This window comes from Polypterus senegalus, chromosome 17 (genome assembly GCF_016835505.1).
Source record: "Polypterus senegalus isolate Bchr_013 chromosome 17, ASM1683550v1, whole genome shotgun sequence".
Taxonomy (NCBI): Eukaryota; Metazoa; Chordata; class Cladistia; order Polypteriformes; family Polypteridae; genus Polypterus; species Polypterus senegalus.
The window spans coordinates 25,199,151-25,220,269 of NC_053170.1; the positions used below are offsets into that span (position 1 = coordinate 25,199,151).

The 21,119-nt window shown below is 40.3% G+C and overlaps 1 protein-coding gene across 1 annotated transcript in view; it reads left to right on the forward strand.

The window, feature by feature from the left end:
- Nucleotides 1–3,137: 3,137 nt before the first annotated feature.
- LOC120517106 (arf-GAP with SH3 domain, ANK repeat and PH domain-containing protein 2-like) overlaps nucleotides 3,138–21,119 on the forward strand; it is a 120,494-nt gene continuing 102,512 nt past the window's right edge. The window contains exon 1 of the mRNA XM_039739217.1: nucleotides 3,138–3,467. Coding sequence (XP_039595151.1) covers nucleotides 3,342–3,467 — 126 coding nt within the window. The 5' untranslated portion in view covers nucleotides 3,138–3,341. The remainder of the gene's footprint in view (nucleotides 3,468–21,119) is intronic.

Below are 21,119 nucleotides of genomic sequence, written 5' to 3' on the forward strand. Positions count from 1 at the left end.
AAAGTTTTGGTATTTGTGCCCTCATTAACTATCTGCTACAGCAAAACAAAGATGAGGAAAAGAGAAAAAGGGACAAAACAGAACTAGAAGAGATGAAAAGGGTGCCATTGGAGAAGACAATAATGAGGCATCAACTTATTCAGTAAAGATACAAAACGTGCAAACTAGTGTGCTCAACCGAATTGGATTATTATCAGTCTGTTATATAACTGAAGAGATGTCACTTTAATTCTGATTGCTGCTTTAACTCTGGTTGGTGCAGTGGTTAGCACTGCTACCTGAAATCTCCGGGTGACTGGGTCCAGATTCTGGTCCAGACACCATCTTTGTGGACCTTGTATGTTCTTCCTTTATCTGAGTGTCCCGGCCATCCTTCCATATTGCAAAGGTGTGCTGTTTAAGTAAACTGTATGAGTTTCCTCATGAATGTACCCTGCACCTGACCAGCATCCTTTGCAGGGCTGCCACACATCAAATGCTGCTGTAATAGACTTTCAGTACCCTGCAGAACTGAAAATCACTGAATGAGCTGAGGTAATTCTAGACTGCTCTTACAATTTTTACTGTATATTATATTATATTATATTATATTATATTATATTATATTATATTATATTATATTATATTATATTACTAGCTGTCCCCCACACCTCTGCACACATAGTAGTGAAACAGGACAAACTTTAAAAATCAATAAACCAACAGGTATCGCTAGCTAGCTAGCTTGCAGAGGCAAGGTATGCTCTAAAACATGGCCAGAGGTAGAGCGACTCGAACGCAGGCTGGCGCGTGAGTGAGGAGGACCCCGCCTGGCTCCCTACTCCTGAAGTCAAATACCCCCCTACCCTCCCTTCGGCCAGGAGCCTCTCTCTTGGATTATCACGAATAAATTGCTCCTGCAAGCGAACTCTGATAATTAGCGCGATGAGAGAAGTCACAAAATCAACCACAATGCTCAAGCATATTATAGAAAAAAAACAGATCTAAATCCATTAAGTAGTTCTCTCGTGAAAAGTGGATAGACATACAGACAGAGAGACAGAGAGACATTGGATTTTATATATACAGATATTATATAATATTATATTATATTATATTATATTATATTATATTATATTATATTATATTATATTATATTATATTATATTATGCAGTGGCATCCCCAGTTGTTGTCCATTAGGATTTCTACATTTTTTCAATGTCGACATAGGTTTTCCTACAAATATTCTGATTCTCCTTTTACATCCCAATCAGTAATAATTTGGGTATTCTAAATTGGCATCTGAGTATGAGTTTGTATGGGCACCAGTATGTATTGTAATTGACTAGCACCCCATCCAGGGATATTTCCTGCCTTCTTATTACCCAGTGATAACCAGCATGTGCTCTGCCGCCTGCCCCCACCCACAAACCTTAATTGGATTTAACACGTGAGACAAATATTACATTATTGCTGATTGTATTATTGTATTAACTATTATATTATCCAACCATTCAACCATTTTCTCACCGGACTTATTTAAATGTTACTGGGATAGGCTTCAGCAAGCTCTAAAACTGAAGTGAGTTCAGAAGATTATTGAATGAGCTGAGGTACTCCTATAGTAATCATACATTTTTTTCTGTGTATTATATTACATTATATTATATTATGGAAGTCCCAGTTGTTGTCCATTTGGTTTTAATAATAATAATAATAATAATACATTTTATTTATTTGTAGGTGCCTTTCTAAACACTCAAAGACACCAAACAATAGACAAAACACAGATTATAAGATAAAGTAAAAATTCAGACAGAGCAATTGTAATCAAAGTGAAAAAGCAGTCTTAAACAAATGAGTTTTAAGTTTAGATTTGAAAAGTGAAAATGATTCAATATTTCTAAGCTCAGGTGGTAGTGAGTTCCAAAGCTGGGGAGTAGAGCAACTGAATGCTCTGCTCCCCATATTGGTAAGACGAATGAAGGGGACAGTCAAGTGAATGGAAGAAGAGGATCTAAGGGTACGGGAGGGAATGGCAACATGCAGGAGGTCGGACAGATATGGAGGGGCAAGGTTTTGCACATTCTTCCCATGTCTGCATAGCCTTTCCTACAAATATTATAATTATCCTTCCACATTCCAAATAGTAATAACTTGCTTATTCCAAATTGGCAGCTGAGTGAGTATGTGTTTCCCTCTATCCAGTGCCATCAGGATAGCCTCTGGCCCTCTTGCAAAACTAAATTGGAAAGAATATGTGGGAGAAATATTGCATTATCACTGGTTGTATTATTGTATTAACTATTATACACTGCTCAAAAAAAATTAAGGGAACACTTAATCATCACAGTCTAACACCAAGTCAATGAAGCTTCAGGGATATCAATCTGTCCAGTAAGGAAGCATAAGCTATTGTGAATCAACTTCACCTGTTTGGTGCAAAAGAAAGTAACAACAGGTGCACTGCAGAGGCAACACCAAGGCAGCCCTCAGAAAGGGAATGGTTTTGCAGATGGTAGCCACAGACAGTTGCTCTCTTCTTATCCTTCCTGACTGATTCTAGCATTTTGCTAGTGTCCTTGTCACTACCGGTAGCATGACGCTGTATGTACCTGCAGCCAATTCAGGTTGCACTAGTAGTCCAGCTCCTCCAGGATGACATATCCATACGTGCTGTCTCAAGAAGGTCTGTTGCGTCTCGCAGCACAGTCTTAGAAGCATGAAGGAGATACTAGGAGCCGGGCTGTTACATGACCATTCCAGGTGTTTGCGGAGTGGACACACTCTCCCCTTGCCCCGTTGCATTCCTGTTTTCTATCACATCACAACGGCGTTTGTCGGTGTTTTATCCTTCATTTATTAGCAGGTGTCCCCTGCGATGGTGTGGCGCCTCTTTCAGAGTTGGGTCCTGATTTGCATTTCATAACTTTCGCGACCCCAATCTGATTCAGAAGATTCAATAATGGTGGGATGAATCTATGCACTGTCTTTTTATTTAATACATTGCATAATAAACTTATTTACTATTCATCTCATGTTATTGATTGAGATTGAACAAATTCTTCCAGAGAACGAAAGCAGCCTGATGAACGCGTTATTTTCAGAGCCGCACTAGTCTGACATTGGTCCACGTGACAATGATGTGCGCTCCTCCCACTTTCCTTTCCACCCGCAGCGCGTCGCCGCGACTTTCAAGCCCTCCGAAGTTGTGAATCGGACACTGCACATAGCCTGACTGCATCTGGACTGGATTACAGGGGCAGCTCAGAAGAGAACGCGAGCGAGAGTCTCTGAAGTCACTCGGCGAGACTCGGACGGAAAGACACAAGGAATAGGGGCTAGGCATCTTTACAGAAAAATGCCGGAGCAGATTAGCGTTGGCGAGTTCGTCAGTGCCACTTGTGAGGATCTCGCCTCTCCGTGCACGTCTGGCTTCACTTTGCAGATGGCCAACTGTCGCAACACGGTGACCGCTCTGGAAGAGGTAACGCTTGATTCTGTTGCTGCTGAGGAGCTTTTATTCCAGTGTCGTACACTTTGTTGTTTTGTGTGTTTACGATCTGTGCAGCGTGCGCGACGTTTTGCAGTAGCAGTGCCTGCGCGTTTCTTTTGTGTTGCTCTGTTTGTTTTGACACGCTTGGGTTTGGTGGCTCTGCGTCACCTGTGAGCTTGTCGGACGGGTGTATGCCGCACTGATCGTGCACATTGGCAGGGTTTACAGAAGTAATGGCCACTCTCGGCTCTCGGAAACTTCGGTTGAAGCCGGTGCCAGGTTTTTTTTGCCTTTGTTTTTTGGGTGGTGTTGGGGGTTGGTTGAGCGATTTTCTCGGATTTCAAAACACCGCCCGTAAAGTGATACCCCGTCCTCCTCCTCCTGCGCCTCGCCAATTCAAGAAGGGGAAGGGCAAGGCAACTAATGAAGAGTAACCGATGCACAGCCGCTGGAAGACATCTGGACGTGTCCCGACACGGGCTGAAGCAGGAGGAGGAGTTGGGGGCAGGCAAACAAACCTCACATTGACGCCAAGATTTAATCTTCGGTGTCCCGTTGAGATGGGCGCATTAATGAACACCTGTCTACCTGTGCTAAAGAGCTTGGGTTCAGCTAGGTGGCCATGGAGTGTACAGCGCTGCGTGCGTGGCGAGGCTTGAACACCGTGGGTAGATCGCAGTGATTAGATTGCTACCTGTGGTGGGAGCTTCATTTTCCAGTAATTAAATTATTTTCAATTAAGTAAGACGAGCCAGAATGCATTCAGAACAATGAAACGTCTAGGGAGTGGCGATTCCCCGTCTGCCTTTAATAATTGTATTACCTGCAGTTGCGATGATTTACCTTTGAACCATACGGGCTATTAGTTTATAAGCCGCCGCCTTCTGACGGCTTTCAGCGTGAACAGGATTGTAATTATTACTGCACAGAACTGGAAATCGATATCCTAAAAAAACAATCAAAAGTACTGTCCAAATGGATCAATAAGAACCTTATAGCATATGACCGCAAAAGTAAACGACACTAAAAGTCAGAAATAGAAGTAGTGGAGAAAGATTCCTTCGAAAAGGACAACAAGCAAATGCCGACCGGTGATGGCTTCGGAGTTAAACAGACACTCTCTCAAAAATATTGGTTCTGTAATGGTACTTTACTGGTTTCTGTGGTTAGCCATAAAACCTTTGCTTGATTAAGAACCATTTCATTATAGGAAGGGTTCTCAGCAGAACAAATTAGTGTTTTGGGCTATGAAAAAGTTCCTAACTGAAATCTTTATTGTATAGAGTGGGTTACATAATGTACAGTGGGCTACCTAGAAGAATACAACAGATCAAGGAAATCTGAACTAATTCTGTGCTGTTGTCTGCAACAAGACTCCTTTTAAAATCAGTAACCCACTGGTTATTTCACAAATTTCTTATCTATTTATGGATACTTATGGACCCTGTTACAAATCTAAATAGTAAACGTTCTTTCTAGAGCCTTTATACAGATAGTTCTTTTGGGAACTGACAGAAGAACCACACTGGCACCTTTATTTTTTAGAACGCACTTGTTCAAGTGCATGCCATTCATAGACTTCTTATGTCGTCACACTGCTATTCTATGTCAGTTATGTATTGTCTTCCCCTTTTTGGTTAATCATTTCTTTCCTGCTTCCCCTTGACTCCAAAGTCCTGGGTTCAAATCCTGGAAAGAACTTGTGTTGTGTTTTCCCATTCTTCCTACGTCTGCATGGATGTTTTTTCTTCATATACACTTACCTTGGTACCCACACCTCTTTCTAGGCTAAATGGTATCTCTAAACTGATTCACTATGAGTTCATGAGTACCCAGCACTTGGATGGTGCCCTGCAGTAGGTCTAGTATGTCTGATGTCAAATGTGGTAGCCCTCCTGCCCTGCACTGGATAACTTTGTTGGATATTCAGTTCATTTTCGGCCCCCTGCTGACTCTTATGTGATGCAGTTTGAGATGTTAACTACCCAGCAGCCATACCACATGCACTTCAGAGCAGGTCATCCACCTGAAGCAAAGCAGGCTCATGCCCGACCAGTACTTGGATGGGAGACTAACCAGGAAAAAGCTTGGGTTGTTGCTAGAAGAGGTGTTGGTGAGGCCAGCAGGGGTCATCTACCCTGTATTCTGAATTTGGATCCCAATGCCTCAGTGCAGTGATGGGGACACTGTGCTGTGAAAATAGTGCCGTCCTTCGGCTGAGATGTAAAACTGAGGTCCTGAAATATCCCTGCGCATTCTTCATAAAGAGTAGGGTGTATTCTGATGTCCTGGCTAAATTGTTCACTTCATCCTGGTCATTCTGGCCCTCTTGTCACCCCCTGTCTGTGATTGGCTAACTATCTCTCACCCCTTCACCACCTAACTGCTATTGTGTGGTGAGTGTACTGATGCAAAGAAGTGGCTGCCGTTGCATCATTTAGGAGGATGCTGCATATTAGCTGTGGTTGAAGTGGCTCCCCATTCAATGTGTAAAGCACTATGAGAATCCTGAAAATTACATATACAGTAAATGTAATGAGTTATTACCCTTAAGGCACTTTATAAAGTAAGTGTCCTATTTCTGAGCCCACGCTTCAACTATAAACCTTGATGTATGGTTTGCAACATGGTATTTATGTACAGCCGTCATTTGGATGCTGATTCAACTCCTGACTGAAATGTCTTCTTACCTCTTGAGTTTCTGTTACGCCACCGCCAATCCAAATACAATAAAATGGTCCCATGTGACTATTGATGCATGTGCCTGGCTGAGCCATGTACGGATGTGCTTTATCGTATGGACCTATGACTGGCTTTAGTCACATCACTGCACATAATGCAGCATGAAACCTGGCGCTCTGTATATTTCGTTTACGTTTTAGTTAAAACAGACATCAGGTATTCTTTTAATACAGTCTAGTAAGTTAAGAGATTTGTCTAATTTCAATAAGGATGCCTGTTTGAATCTGCACCCTTGTCGTGCTCTTTCTTATTCTTATCTCCATCTGGTTTTTGGGTCGGTTTTCTTTTGGTCATTGTCTTGAGAACCTGAGCTTATCTTGGTATTGGCCAGTCTATGGCAGGATACACAGGACACATCCCAGCCTGAACGTAAACTGGGGTCCATGTTATGTGAGACCACAGGGTTTTTTTTTTTTTTAAAGAAATGGAACGGTATTTTCGGTACATTGGTGTATGCACATTTCTGGAAAATATTAATTGTCTATATCCTTAAAAATGTAGTAATAAATGTGAGAGAAACCTGCTTGCTGGTTGTGTTCACAGCTAAACAGAAAGCGACTGATGAGAGCCGAGTGATGTTCTCTTTACTCCTGCACTGCTCTTCAAGTCTCATTCATTCAGACGTGTCAGTTGATCTCCAATTGCCTAATCTGTGACTACTCCATCTTTATTATCATATTAGCTTGAAAAATAAAATAACAGTATGTGATCTTCATTTAGTGTCAACTTACTTTTTAATACACAGTCTGCAGAATGTTTAAGGACCCAATGGTTTTAACAACACAGACTAGATGGATGAGCTTGAGCAGCTATCATTTTATTAACATAAAGTTTCATCATAAAGTTACAGTATTGCAATTTCTAATCAGGATGTCGTGATGACACCATAGTTCATACTGCTGTTTGACAACTCCAAAGTCCTGGATTCAAATCACTGTTTATGCTCAGTTTGCTCCAAAATCTTGGGTTCAAATCCCTGCCTGCATGTGTAGAATTTGTTCCAAAGTCCTGGGTTCAAAAATCGCCTATTTAAAGTTTGCTCCAAGGCCCAGGGTTCAAGTCACTGCCTTGTTTGTTCATCCTTCACCAAAGCCTTGGGATCAAATCACAGTTTCTGTTGAGTTTGCTCCAAAATCCTGGGTTCAAATTAATGCCTGTGTACAGTTTATTTAAAAATCCTGGGCTCAAATCACTTCCTGTACAGTGTTTAGTTTAAAATCCTGGGTTCAAATCACTTCCTGTATAGTGTTTATTTAAAAATCCTGGGCTCAAATCACTTCCTGTATATAGTTTATTTAAAAATCCTGGGCTCAAATCACTTCCTGTATAGTGTTTCTTTAAAAATCCTGGGTTCAAATCACTTCCTTTATAGAGTTTCTTTAAAAATTCTGGGTTCAAATCACTTCCTTTATAGAGTTTCTTTTAAAATTCTGGGTTCAAATCACTTCCTGTATAGTGTTTAGTTTAAAATCCTGGGTTCAAATCACTTCCTGTATAGTGTTTATTTAAAAATCTTGGGTTCAAATTATTGCCAGTGTAGAGGTTGCTCCAAAATGCTGGTTTCAAATTTCTTCCTGTATTGAGTTTATTTCCAAATCCTGGGTTCAGATCACTGCCAGTGTAAAGTTTGCTCCAAAAGTCCGGGTTCAAAACACTTCCTGTATAGAGTTTCTTTCAGAATCTTAGGTTAAGATCACCGTCTGTCTGTAATTTGCAACAAGGTTTTGGGTTCAAATCAATGCCATTGTAAAATTTGCTCCAAAATTCTGGGTTTAAATTACTGACTGTGTAGAGTTTCGTTCAAAGCCCTGCATATGCAGAGTGTGCTCTAGAGCCCTGGGTTCAAATCACTATTCATGTAGAATTCACTCCTACGTCATAGGTTCAAATCACTGCATATGTAAAATGTACTCCAAAGCCAGGGGTTAAAATCACTGCCTTGATTGTACAGTTTGCTCCAAACCTCTGTGTTCAAATCACTGCCTGTGTGCAGAATCTGCATTGAAGTCTTTGGTTCAAATCACTGCCTTTGTACTGTAGAATTTGCTCCAAAGTACTGGGTTCAAATCATCATCTGTGTGAAGTTTACACATTCTACTCATACCTTGGTGCCCTGGTCTTCTCCAATGTGCTAAAGTCATTGACTGATAACACTAAATTAGCCCGTGATGTGTGCATGCCCAGTGATGGACTGGCACCATATTAAGGCTTTACTTTTTCCTTGCCCCCTGATGCCTTTGCACCTCTGCAGCAAAATAAGCAGGTTTGGAAAAAAAAAATGTATAAATTAATTTTTCTAAAGAGGCTGCATACAATGATTGGTAGGGTGTCTGCTTTTTAATGTTATATACATGTGTCCTAATAAAATAACTGACTTGGGTATGAAATTTGAATATATTAAAACCTGTTAAAGATGTATGTCACCCTCATGACCCTGAGTTGCATTAAGTGGGTCTGACGATGAGATGACATGAGCTGGTTTTACTATGGCACATGGCTCAACCCACAGATCCAGCATTCTGCGTGCAAATCCTGCACCTGGCTGCTGCCAGTGTGGACATTGCCCAGTCTTCCCAGATTTCTGTGAGCTTTCTACCTGGTATTCTGTTTTACCTTCCACATCCCAAAAGACATGAAGGGTCGTTTAAACAGAACATGGTGAGTCAGAGTGGGAATTATGATTGACTGCCAGAATGTCCAAGCTTGCATCTTGCCTCCATCTCGGCGGGATGTGGTCTGGCGCTCTCAGCCCTGAATATTTTCACATTCCTCAAAAATAAATAAATCCAAAGCGTTCAATTATTTAAGCAAAGTCGTTCATTTATTCAGTGCCATGTGTAAACACGTGCCACAAGTCCTACGGCATTCCCATAATTCATTCATCCCTATCTTGGCACACACAGTCATATCAGCTATTCTTTGGAAGAGTGTGTTTGTGACGGGGTGCGTGACTAGATAACGTTTAGCACCTTTTTTAGTTTTAGTGGTCACATTAGATCAGAAGTATTTATTTATTTACCAGGGGGGAGCTGGTGGAACTTGTGGATGGCTTCATTCTGCTACTTTTGCCGGCTGAATGGCTAACGATTGGCTGTTTGCGTCAGTTTTTTTTTTCTGCCTGATTTGACTGCCTACTCCAAGAGTGTGCGTAGGGGCCGAGCGCCGACTGAAATCAGGACGCGCGCATCGAGAGATACAGCGGCTTAGTGCGTGCGCGTGCACGTGCGCGTGATTGGCGCGCTGAAGTTCAGTCCACCATCAGGTGACATATCGGGGAACTTTGTAAAAGGCGGGCGCGTGCGTAGTTGAGGTAGGCAGTTCAAGAGGTAGATAGTAAAGGAAAAGAGCTTGCAGGAGCAAGCCAGATCCTGGAGAGTGACCAAGTGTGCCACGGATCAGCTGGGGTCGTAGAAAAAGCCAATTTGCGGTTATGAAAAGGAGCCTCAGTGTTTAGGGCTGACGATTCTGCTGGAGCCCGATAAAGGATTAGTGTGTTTATAAGAATATTTTTACACACGTTTGATTGCGGGTGTGAGTTGTTTGTATTTGGTGAACTGATTTTTATTTACTGTACATATTTATTGTAAAAGTTTTAAAGGACGCAGTTTCGCCGTTTTTAATTACACTTGTGTAATAATGCACCTGTTTATTGCTTCTGAGCACATGGTACTGTTTATAAATATTTTGTGTACAATGCATTAACTAATTGTTTGCATCAGCACCTCTCTTATCTGCCTCCTTCATTGTTTCTCTGGTTCTCAGGCCCTACCATGGGCTCTTCGGTCCCGGGATTCCTCCCGTTGAGGTCTTGGTGTGTGACTATGTTACTATGTACAGTAGGTGTCTGGATGTCGTGTTTGGAAGTTCATTGTGGGCTGGTCGTATTCCAACAGACCCAGATTGATGATTTAGTTAGTTTTAAACACAGTGCATGTGCATATCCACATTTTTGAACTTCTGTTCACACTGATATAAACTTTAAAATTAAAAAACAAACAAAAAAAAGGTTTCTGGATTCATTAAAACAAAGAAAAACAAGACCTGTTGAAGTGGTTAGAGTGAATGACAAGTTTGCTCCCACATCCCCAATGATGAGTCCGTTTGATGGGTGATTTCAGATTGGCCTCATGTGAGAAACAATGTGATGGACTGATGTCCTGCCCAGCGGTGTTTTCTGCATTGAACCCAGTGCTGCTGGGATGGGCTCTGGCACGCTAACACTATGAATCAAATTAAACGGGTTTAAGAGTAGATTGTTATGCTATGATTTTGTAAAAAGTGAGTCTGTTACAAAATGTATGGGGGGTGTTGCATGCTTGCAGTTTGGTCACTAAGGTCACCTTTGTTGGAGGAGGTATAACAGTCCTCTCCTTGATGGTTTTCTGGTGAAATAAAATGTTGATTCCCCAGCTCTGGGGAATCCTAGTTAGATTTTACTGAGTAATGTCACTGGGTAAGATCAGGTCTCATTACTCGAACGTGTATTGATGGCAGTGATGTGAAAAGTCACCTGTTTGAATGACGTAGGGTTGCAACCAACCCTGGATGGGATGCCCGTCTATCACAGGGCACATTCTTGCTCACACCCATGCTTATTCAGTCGGAGGCACTTTAGAATCACTATTTTCATCTTTGGGTCCCCAGAGCTGTGAAGCAGCACTGGTACCCACTAAACTACTGTACCAGTCTGATGTCAAAAATGAACTGATTTTAATTTCTACAGTGTACATTGATCCTTTGCTTTCTTTGAAAATTATGCTCAGAAGCTACTCTTTCTTTCTTCCCATTTCTTGTTCAGTATAGCATATAATGATTTTAATTTTTTTTTTTTTTTTACTTTCTCATATATTAAGTATAGTGGTACCTAATTCTTTCCAAAACTCTGGACGCGACCCAAACGTAATTTCCCTATAAAATTGTATGTAAATACAATTAATCCGTTCCAGACCATACAAACTGTATGTAAATATATATATACATATATATATTTTAAAGTTTTTTAAACACAAAAATAATTAAATAACTATACCATAGAATGCACAGTGTAATAGTAAACTAAACGTAAAAACATTGAATAACACTGAGAAAACCTTGAACAACAGAGAAAACTAACATTTATAAGATTTCGTGCTAGACCCTTACGAACTGCTTGCTGTTAACACTTTTTTTCTGAGTTTAAAGCACAGGGAAAAAAATTAAATGGCACTTCTATTGCAAAACTTTTCAAACCATCAACTACTGGCTTTAAATTCCTCACCTTCGCCACTTGACAAAGGATTTTTTTTCAGCAAATCGCCATGAATCTTCCTGGCTTTCTCGCATATGATCGCCTCGCTTGCACTATCCCCTGCAAGTTGCTTCTCGTTCAACCACACTAGCAGCAGTTTTTCCACCTTTTCCAGCACTTGAGGCCTCTGCTTGGTTAACATCGTAACTCCTTTTGCAAGAGAATTGGGAAATCATTGGCGCGTATGAACCAGAAGGGAAACTGGCCACCAGTGCTTTTGTTCGCCATCAGAGCGTGTGGTCGTGAACAGATGCAAAACTTTGTCCAACTTTTTGATTGTAACCCAATTTGTACGTGTTCGGAAACATTCGTGACCAGAGGTTCTACTGTACAGGGAAAGTATTGTGATCAACCAAAAATTTGACCTTAAGATTTTGATGAATCTCGACATATTAGACCACCCTGAGTCCGAAAATACCATTATTGGAATTGTGTGTGTGTGTGTATAAACACGATAACTTGAGTATGCTTCCACTTAGGTCAACCAAATTTTGCATACAAGTATTAGATACAAAACATAGCTTTCTGTCAACTTTTGGGCTATTTCCACTAACTGGAAGTGGTAATTTTTTATTCATGCGGCTGCAGAGTATGATTTATTCAACTTTACTTTTATAATAATTCAGTCAGTCAGTCAGTCATTATCCAACCTGCACACAGGCTCACGGGGGTCCGCTGGAGCCAATCCCAGCCAGCACAGTGTGCAAGGCAGGAACAAATCCCCGGGCAGGGTGCCAACTCACCGCAGGACTTTTATAATAATTGTTCAATTTTTTATTCATTTGATTTGATTTGTTGCTGATGGTTCTTTAATGTACATAATATAAACATATAATCATTGTCATGTAGATTACTCCTCAAGTATGCATCCCCATATCTTGAGTATATGAGAAAGACTAGGGGAGACCACTCCCGATTTTTTTTTGTTTGTGTTGTAATTGTTTTATAATTGCTTTCAAATTATGGCTTAAATCTAAGGAGAAAAAAACTAAGAACCATCAAAATAAACTCCAGGGTAATCTTATATATAAACGTCTATGCTTGGAAGTGTGTGTGTCTGTCTGTCTGTCCGGCCCAGAAGTGAGAGGTGGAGTCGGGGTAAGGGCTCCACTTCTGAGGAAACAGAAAACTCGCTTAGCTGCTAATACGCAAGCGAGGCCAGCATGTCAGCAAAATGAAACCTCCGAAGAAAGACCAAGTTGCTTAGCCACTAATGCACAAATGATGTGAGCACGTTGGCAAAACGAAACCTCCTAGGAGAGAAATGCCCAGAGTAGTTCCTTTCAATTACCTGACGTCTCTACATTTCCAATTTTTTTCTGATGATTTCAGTAGTTTTTAGGACACCAGGCCTTTTACGGGATGGGCTTACACAGCTAGTTAATAAGATAAATGTCATTAGGACACAATAGCTATTTTCTAACCCAGTGGTTCTCAAAATATTTCAGACCATTAGCCAAAGTCAGAGATTAGTTGGTCCACTTATAGGAAACTGTGATTTCTTAGCATACATTCCACGTTACTATTACTATGTTTACTTAACAAAGTATATTTATGTTGCAAACCACAACTACGAAATGCAAATCCACCAGTCAATGATCCGTAATAAGCCCTCGGTCTTTAAGATGGTGTAATGGCCAGAAGAGCGACAGCACGTTCTTCTCAATGGCTACAATAGATTGGGGCTTGGAAGAAGCTGAATGGAAGTAAAACATGATGTTGTGAGCAATAAAGCCGACAGAGCCTCCTTGCCGATTATTTTAACACGATTTAACACCTATGGCACTAACAGTGGGGAAGTTCATTTAGGTGAGCAGAGGACAGACAGTTCCATGATTAATGTACACACGTAAGTAAGTACAAGGGTCGTATGGTGGTCTAGTGGTTAGCGCAGCTGCCACAAAATCCAGAATTGTATGTTTAAATCTTGCATCTGGTCATTGTCTGTATGGCGTTTGCCTGTTCCTCCTGTGTCTTCACAGGATTTCATCCCACCACTCCAAAGACGTGTTTGTGAGGTTGCACCCACCACCATCTGTGCAGCCACCTGTGCTTTTTGAATAAAAACAAAATAATAACCACAAGACCCACTGCGTCAGATTCTCTAAGATGAAACCTAAAAAAAAAACAAGTCAGTTAAGAACTGCTTAGGAACATTTACGTTAGGTAGAATGGCCTACTGGGGGCTGGGTGGTCTTTTGGCCTGGGACTCCTACAGATTTTTTTTTCAGTTTAACTAATGTGATTTTATTTTATTTTTTTCTCTCCACTCTGGCTACCTGACCTTATTATCAGACGTGCATTTAAAAATCTAAAAAAAAACACCCCAACAATTCTGTATTTAAGAATTTTACTTCTCTTAATTATACATCTGTGTTATGAAAGTGTGCATTATTTATCTTGTGTATACTATTGATTCATTATTATTCTTATCTAATTTGAAGTTGTTTTTCTCTGTAGCTATTTCTTTGGCATTTTATAATACAGTACTGCTCTTTGAGCTACATCCTTTGTATGAAATTGTGCTACAGGACTAAATGATGTTGTGGTTGTTGTTATTGGAAATTCAAAATTGGCACTGTACACACATGAGTGGGCTGTTTCCTGCCATGCCCCCAATGCTGCTATGAGCCTAAATTGGATTAGGCAGGTTGAATGGTATGGTATATGTAAGTAAGTACATAATGAACTAAAGTGTAACATTATCCATCCATCCATCCATTATCCAACCTGCTATATCCTAACTACAGGGTCACGGGGGTCTGCCGGAGCCAATTCCAGGCAACACAGGGCGCAAGGCAGGAAACAAACCCCGGGCAGGGTGCCAGCCCACCGCAGAAGTGTAACATCAGAATGATTTAGATATCTCTTTGCTCAGATACAGTGGCTGTCACCTGAGGGACCGTTTGACTCACTGCTGTGCTGACCGCACTTTGAGCCCCACTTGTCTTATTGATTTCTTCTGCCAACGGCGTATGTTGTTAGGCAGTGCAGAATAACTTCCATAGAGTTTAGTGCATCACTCACTTTTATGTGAGTTATAAAAAACATGATACAAAACATTTTTCAATGTGCAGGTGAGGGTTTGTTATCATTTTTAAGTAAAATCAGTGGGTACAGCTACCTTGTAACAGCACTCACACACTTTCCAGTTGAGGTGCCTTTCATGTGGATGTGGATTCTCCTTCTTGTGTTCATCCATCCATCTTTTTCCCTGCTTATCCAGGGCAGGGTCGCAGGGCAGCTGGAGCCTATTCCATCAGTCATCAGGCTCAAGACAAGAATAATACCTAGACAGGGTGCCAGTCCTTTGCAGGACAGATAGAGACACACACACACATCCACAAACATGCTCACTTGGGTCAGTTTAGAAATGCCAGGTGCCAGTCCATCACCGGACAAACACCCTTTTACTAGGGTCAATTCAGAAATGGCAGTCTACCTAACCTGCATATTATTTGACTGTAGAAAGAAACTGGAGCCACTGAAGGACACGGGGAGAACATGTGAGGCAGCAATGGCACCAATACTCCACCGTGCCGCCCCTCTTGTGTTCATGGCTGGTTGATCTGAGATATTAAATTGACCAGTGGTGTGTGTGCCCTGCGATGGACTTGGCTTTTGTCAAGATTTGCTTCTTGCTTCATGTCCATTTCTATCAGTCGTGGAAAAAGTTTCAGAAGTCGATTCTTTAGGAAGTATGTGGAGTTTTGAGGCATTCAGGTTTGCTGACAGAAAAAAAAATGCCAGGTTGATGTGTGACAATCGGTCCTTTTTCTAAGGCGTATTCCACTGTTACATCTTTGCACAAACGTTTTATTGCTAATCTTTGTTTTGTGAATGCCTTCATCGTAAGTGACCTGTAAAAAAAAATCAATGTATGTACAGTTTGTCTGAGAGGCTGGCAGAAAAGTCCTGGGTTGTTGAGCAACAGAGAAAGAAATTAAAGACTTAGCACAAGAAATCCATCTAAAATCAACATGACAGCAGAAGCCCAGTAAGCTAATCATTGGTTGCATATCTGGATTTTGTTGAAAACATGATGAGAGAAGAAGGTTAAAAGGCTGCATCACAAACTCTAACACCATACCAAATGGCATATAACAGTCACATATGTATTGCATTTATCATTCCAACAAATGGAGCAAAACAAACATTTGTAGCAATGCATTTATTGCTGCAAATGTTTGTGACACGCCATCTGTTGGAGTGACAACTGCAATGCTTTTTATTACTACGGACATTACAAAATACATTCTAATACATGGTGCACTGCAAAAGTTAACACTGAAGTCTCTGTTGATGGCTTAGATTTCAACCCACCTTAGACGGGTAGCACAGCTAGTGACCCTATAATTCTTAGAACATTAGAACAAGCGAGATGAGAAGAGGCCATTCAGCCCAACAAACCTCGCCAGTCTTATCCACTTAATTCTTCTAAAATAACATCAAGTCGAGTTTTAAAAGTCGCTAAAGTCTTACTGTCTACCTATACTCGGTAACTTATTCCATGTGTCTGTGGTTCTCTGTGTAAAGAAAAACTTCCTAATGTTTGTGCGAAATTTACTCTTAACAAGTTTCCAACTGTGTCCCCGACCCCGTGTTATTGATGAACTCTTTTTAAATTAACAGTCTCGATCCACTGGACTAATTCCCACATAATTTAAACACTTCAATCATGTCATTTCTTCATCTTCTTTTGCTTAAACTGAAAAGGCTCAGCTCTTTTAATCTTTCTTCATAACTCCTGGAATCAGCCTAGTCGCTCTTCTGTGGACCTTTTTTTAGCTTTGCTATGTCCTTTTTATAGCCTGGAGACCAAAACTGCACCCTACACACAACTAACCCTATATTTTTAATAAATATGTTTCTCTACGTATACAGTAACCTGTGGAGGGCCACCTGCAAACCAAGACACAAGACAGTGTTGTAAAGCTTTATAATCGGACATTGTTATATTACTTTTTAGTTAGCAGTGTAAGTCGCCTCACACGTGAGTTATTGTGCATCTAAGGTAGAGTTCTGGCCTTTATAAATAGATTGAAAACACTTCCATTTTTTCTGGTTTACTCTTTCATTAAATATTCTTTGTGTGCTCCTGACCAGAAGGGGGGCATTGTCTTGCTTGTTCCCAAATCTGCTGGGTTGTGCTGATTTCCTCTGCATATCCTGTCACCCTGCTGGTGTGTGTTCAGTGAAAAAACTTTAAAAGGGCTTCAGTGTCTATTCTGATCTCTTTTTATGATACCCCAGGTGGTGCCACCCCATTTTTGGAAGACAAAGGTGATTTACTGTGTGCAATAGGAAATTATCGCACCAAGAAGAAATGTTGCAAGAGTTAAGGAGCAATTTATTGATTGAGAATGAAACTACATGTGTGTTTTCAGTATAGGGTAACCCCTATTGCTAATGATATGCATTAAGCGTGTATGCATTATGCCATGGGGATGTCCTGTGGCACAACCAGCCTAGTATTATACAGCAGCTCCTCTAGATGCACTGTAGCTGGCAGATGTGGGAGTCTATCGTCTTAGAATTTGTCACCCAAGTTGTTCAAGTCATGTTGGAAGGTATTCATTCAGCTGTGATCTGGCATTGTCTTGTTGACTAACAGCCTTAGGCATTCATACCCACCTCAGAAACTCATATAAACAGTCACAAGATCTTAGTATATTTTCACATAGTCAAAGTGACTCCAAAAAGCATAAGATGTGATCTGTTATTCTAGGTGCTCATACTCCACACATTGATGCCCACTCTTCAAGTTGTGTCCTGTTTGAGAAAGTTGACCATATGACACCACTGCTTAGTTTGTCTCTGTGTGCACCACAAGAGGACACAGGCTTTTTAAGCTGAAACCATTCCAGTAGGTGCAGGCACGCAGGCTGTGGCAGAGATCATGTTTGACTCATCTGGGTGATGTGCTGTCTCAGATCGTAACAGATGATTTTCCAGTCATACTAAATGTTCTACCTCGAGACAAATGATCTATCTATCTATCTATCTATCTATCTATCTATCTATCTATCTATCTATCTATCTATCTATCTATCTATCTATCTATCTATCTATCTATCTATCTATCTATCTATATAGAGTCTTTTATAAAAATGTGTTTAGTAAATCAGTGGTAGATAGATAGATACTTCATTAATTCCAAGGGGAAATTCACAACTATACTCAAAGTGTTTTGGTTTAAGGAGCATAACTAACAACCATTTTAATATAAGAGTCACCTGTTAGTGAAATTCTGCAATATATTTCCCAAATTTATTTTTTAAAGAAAAATTTCTATGAAAAATACTAAGCATATGTGTGCTTCAAAGTCCTATATTTCAACTAATGGTCCATAATAACCCCTTAACCATGATGTGTTAGCAGCTTGTAGCTGTTCAGCACTGATGTGTGTGTCATGAACTGAAAATAAAGGACCACCTTGACCATATTTGTGTCCTGCAGATCGACATCAAAGTGAGTTTAGAAGGGAGACCTGTGCTGTGACCAAGATCAACTGCACTTGTGAGAGACTTGCGTTTGAAGAAGTGTTGTATGTGCCAGAGAGAGAGAGAGATTGAGTGTGGCGACCATGCAAGCAAACAGGAGTGGAGAAGGAAGGCTTGGAATTGTAGCAAAAGTTGTTAGTCTTCATGAAAGTTAGATGGTGTGCTTCGTGGTAGTAGTTTAGAGCCATTTTTCATGTATAGGGTATATAGGTTAAGTATCACTGGTTTCAACTAGAAGCCTAATCTATTACAAATAAATGCATATATACAGTAAGTACATAACAAATCAACATATCTGAACAATTTAAAAGACATTTTCCCTGATGACTGTAAGGCTGACCACTTAACTCTCACTTGGGGACCACTGGTAGTCCATAGACCACACTTTGAGAACCACTGATCTAGAAGGTTCAGATTATTCAAATAGTTCAGATGGTTAACTTTGAATACAGACATATCATTGAGACATTCTCCATGTGGTATAATGAAAGTTCACCTTTCCTTTTGTCACCATAGGCCAATCCTGTATATCGCCTTTGGCGACCATCTTAACTGATGAAGATCAATGATTCGGCCCATATCAAGAGCAATGAACACATCACTGTGCCATTACTGATGTACAGTGGGAACTGTCCAATAGGAATGGGTGATATACTAATTGATCTTGTATAGCAGGTGAAATTCATCATCTGCTATGGATTTAATAAAAAAAACATTTTACCGTTTTGGTAAAACTGGAGGAAAATCGGCAAATACAATTAAATATACAACACACAACTTGCAAATCTGTAAATGCAAAAGGAAATGGGAAATGTGATTTTCTGTTGGTGTGTAAGTAAGTAAAGCTTATGTTTTTGCGTATGGGCTTGTATATGAATTGTGTGTAATAAGTGAGTCCACTCCTTTAAGAATATTACCCAGAGTGCTGTGCAGTAAAATCTGATTGTTGAAAGCAGAAAAGGATTGGAAGAATCCATGTCTTGTGCTGTGTTTGCTTGGCAGCAACCATAGCAGCAATACTGTAGTTTAAATGGGTTTGTTTGAGAGAGGTGAATAGTTATTATGAAATTTTTTTCAGCAGCAGAATGTTAAGCATTTTGACGGATAAGAGGCATTTCTGTTTGAAGAGCTAATCAATAAAACATTTGTTATTTGTTAAAAAAAACGTGCTACAGCCGGAAAAGTATATATGAATATATTACAACACAGTTTTTATTTATACCACAATTTGGATTTTTGGCCTTATCGCCCACTCCTACAGTCTGTATGTCCTTCTGTCACTGTTACCTAGTTACTCTGTGGCCAAATTGGTGCTGCTGATTTTAGCCATACTCTGACAATGGTAGGGCCTAGAGAGACTTAAGCTGAATCAGAAATGGCTGAATTGTCTAAACAAACCCAATTGTTGGTTTGTCTAATCACTATCAGGTTCCTAATGCAGTCCTCCAAAGCCTGTAGATTTCCCACCAACTCTAAAGTAACTCGACATTTTTGGCAAGTGAAGAAATCTACATTGTCTCAAGGAAAATCTACTGCAGGACAGACAACACACAAACGTGCATGAGACAAGCAGAGAACAGATTAAAGTTACATTTAGTGGCATGTTTATTGTTCGCTTTGTGTTCTCCGTAACTTCTCTGTCTTCAGGAATGCCACTTTTCCTGGGGAGTTGACTGAGAGACAGCTGCATTAAGACTTTCACCTCTGGCCGGATGATCAACTTTGGTCTGCTGGCTTCCTTTGGCTTTTATTCCAACTGGATTTTACTTTTGCATTTTTCAGTTGGTCTCAGTTAACTTTACCAGGATTTGAAAACTATCAGATATTCTGCTCTACTGCTGTAAAACTTGTCATTCATTTGTGTGTGTATGAGACATTCTTATGCTTCCAATTAGTTATTTAAACTTTTCAATAAAGACATCACTGACATATTCTTCATGGCTTGAAATGACATTCCACATCTCCTCTCATGTCCACAAGCCGACATTCTTAGGCTGTTGACTTTTAAATGATGCACTTGATCAGCACTTAAGTGGTGTCACTTATGAGTGTGACACAAATGCAAACCTAATCATTTACATACCAAGCCATTCTGTTCTCATATGCCAGTTTTTATGTAAATTGGACAACTGCCTCTGGGTGCAGCAACTGAGTGTGTGCTTATAAAGTAAAGTTATCAATTTTGTCAAAACAAAAGTCACATTTTGAAATGTCAGTGATTTTTTTTTTAACATACTGTGGTAGTCTTTCTAAACTGTCTACTCATTTACCCATCATTTTACTTCCCAACCAGCATATCCAGTTCAGAGATGTATGTAGCCGGCAATTATCTGGGCAGTCAGGAGCAAGGAAGATCACCTGTCTATTGCAATTCACTCTCACATACAGTGGTCCCTCTTTCACCTTCTGCACACACTATTGTGTGTATTAAATGGATACATTTGCCATTTTCGCCTATCAATCCACACTCAATAACCCATGAGGACAAAGTGAAAACATGTTTCTTAAAAATCAAAAACTGAAATCTCTCATTCATTCAGGTATTCAGAACTTTTGCTTTGGCACTCCAAACTGTTTGCTTTAATTCTCCTTAGGATGTTTCTAGAACTTGAATGGAGTCCACCTGTGGCCAACTGAATTTATTGGATATTAAATGGCTGATGTGTACCTATATATAGAAGGTCCCACAATTCACATGGCATGTCAGGACAAAAACTAGGTTGAGATGTCCAAGGAACTTTCTGTAGATCTCTGAGATCACATTATGGTGAGGTTTAGATCATGGAAAGGGGATAACCTTTTGTAAAGCATTGAGTGTTCCCAGAAGTACAGTGGCCTCAACAGTTTTGAAATGGAAGAGGGACACTTCCTAGAGATGGCTGTCTGAACAAACATTGTAACCAGGCAAGAGGGTCCTTGGACCAGGTTGTGACCAAGAACCTAATGGTCACCCTAACAGAGCTTTAGAAGGCTTTGTTGAGATGGGAGGAAGATCATTCTCAGCAACACTCCATTAATCAGGTGCATGTTACATCCCAGTTAAAGTTTGCTAAACAGCATTTAAAAGACCCTAAGAGCATGAAGAATACCATTCTCTGGTCTAATGAGACA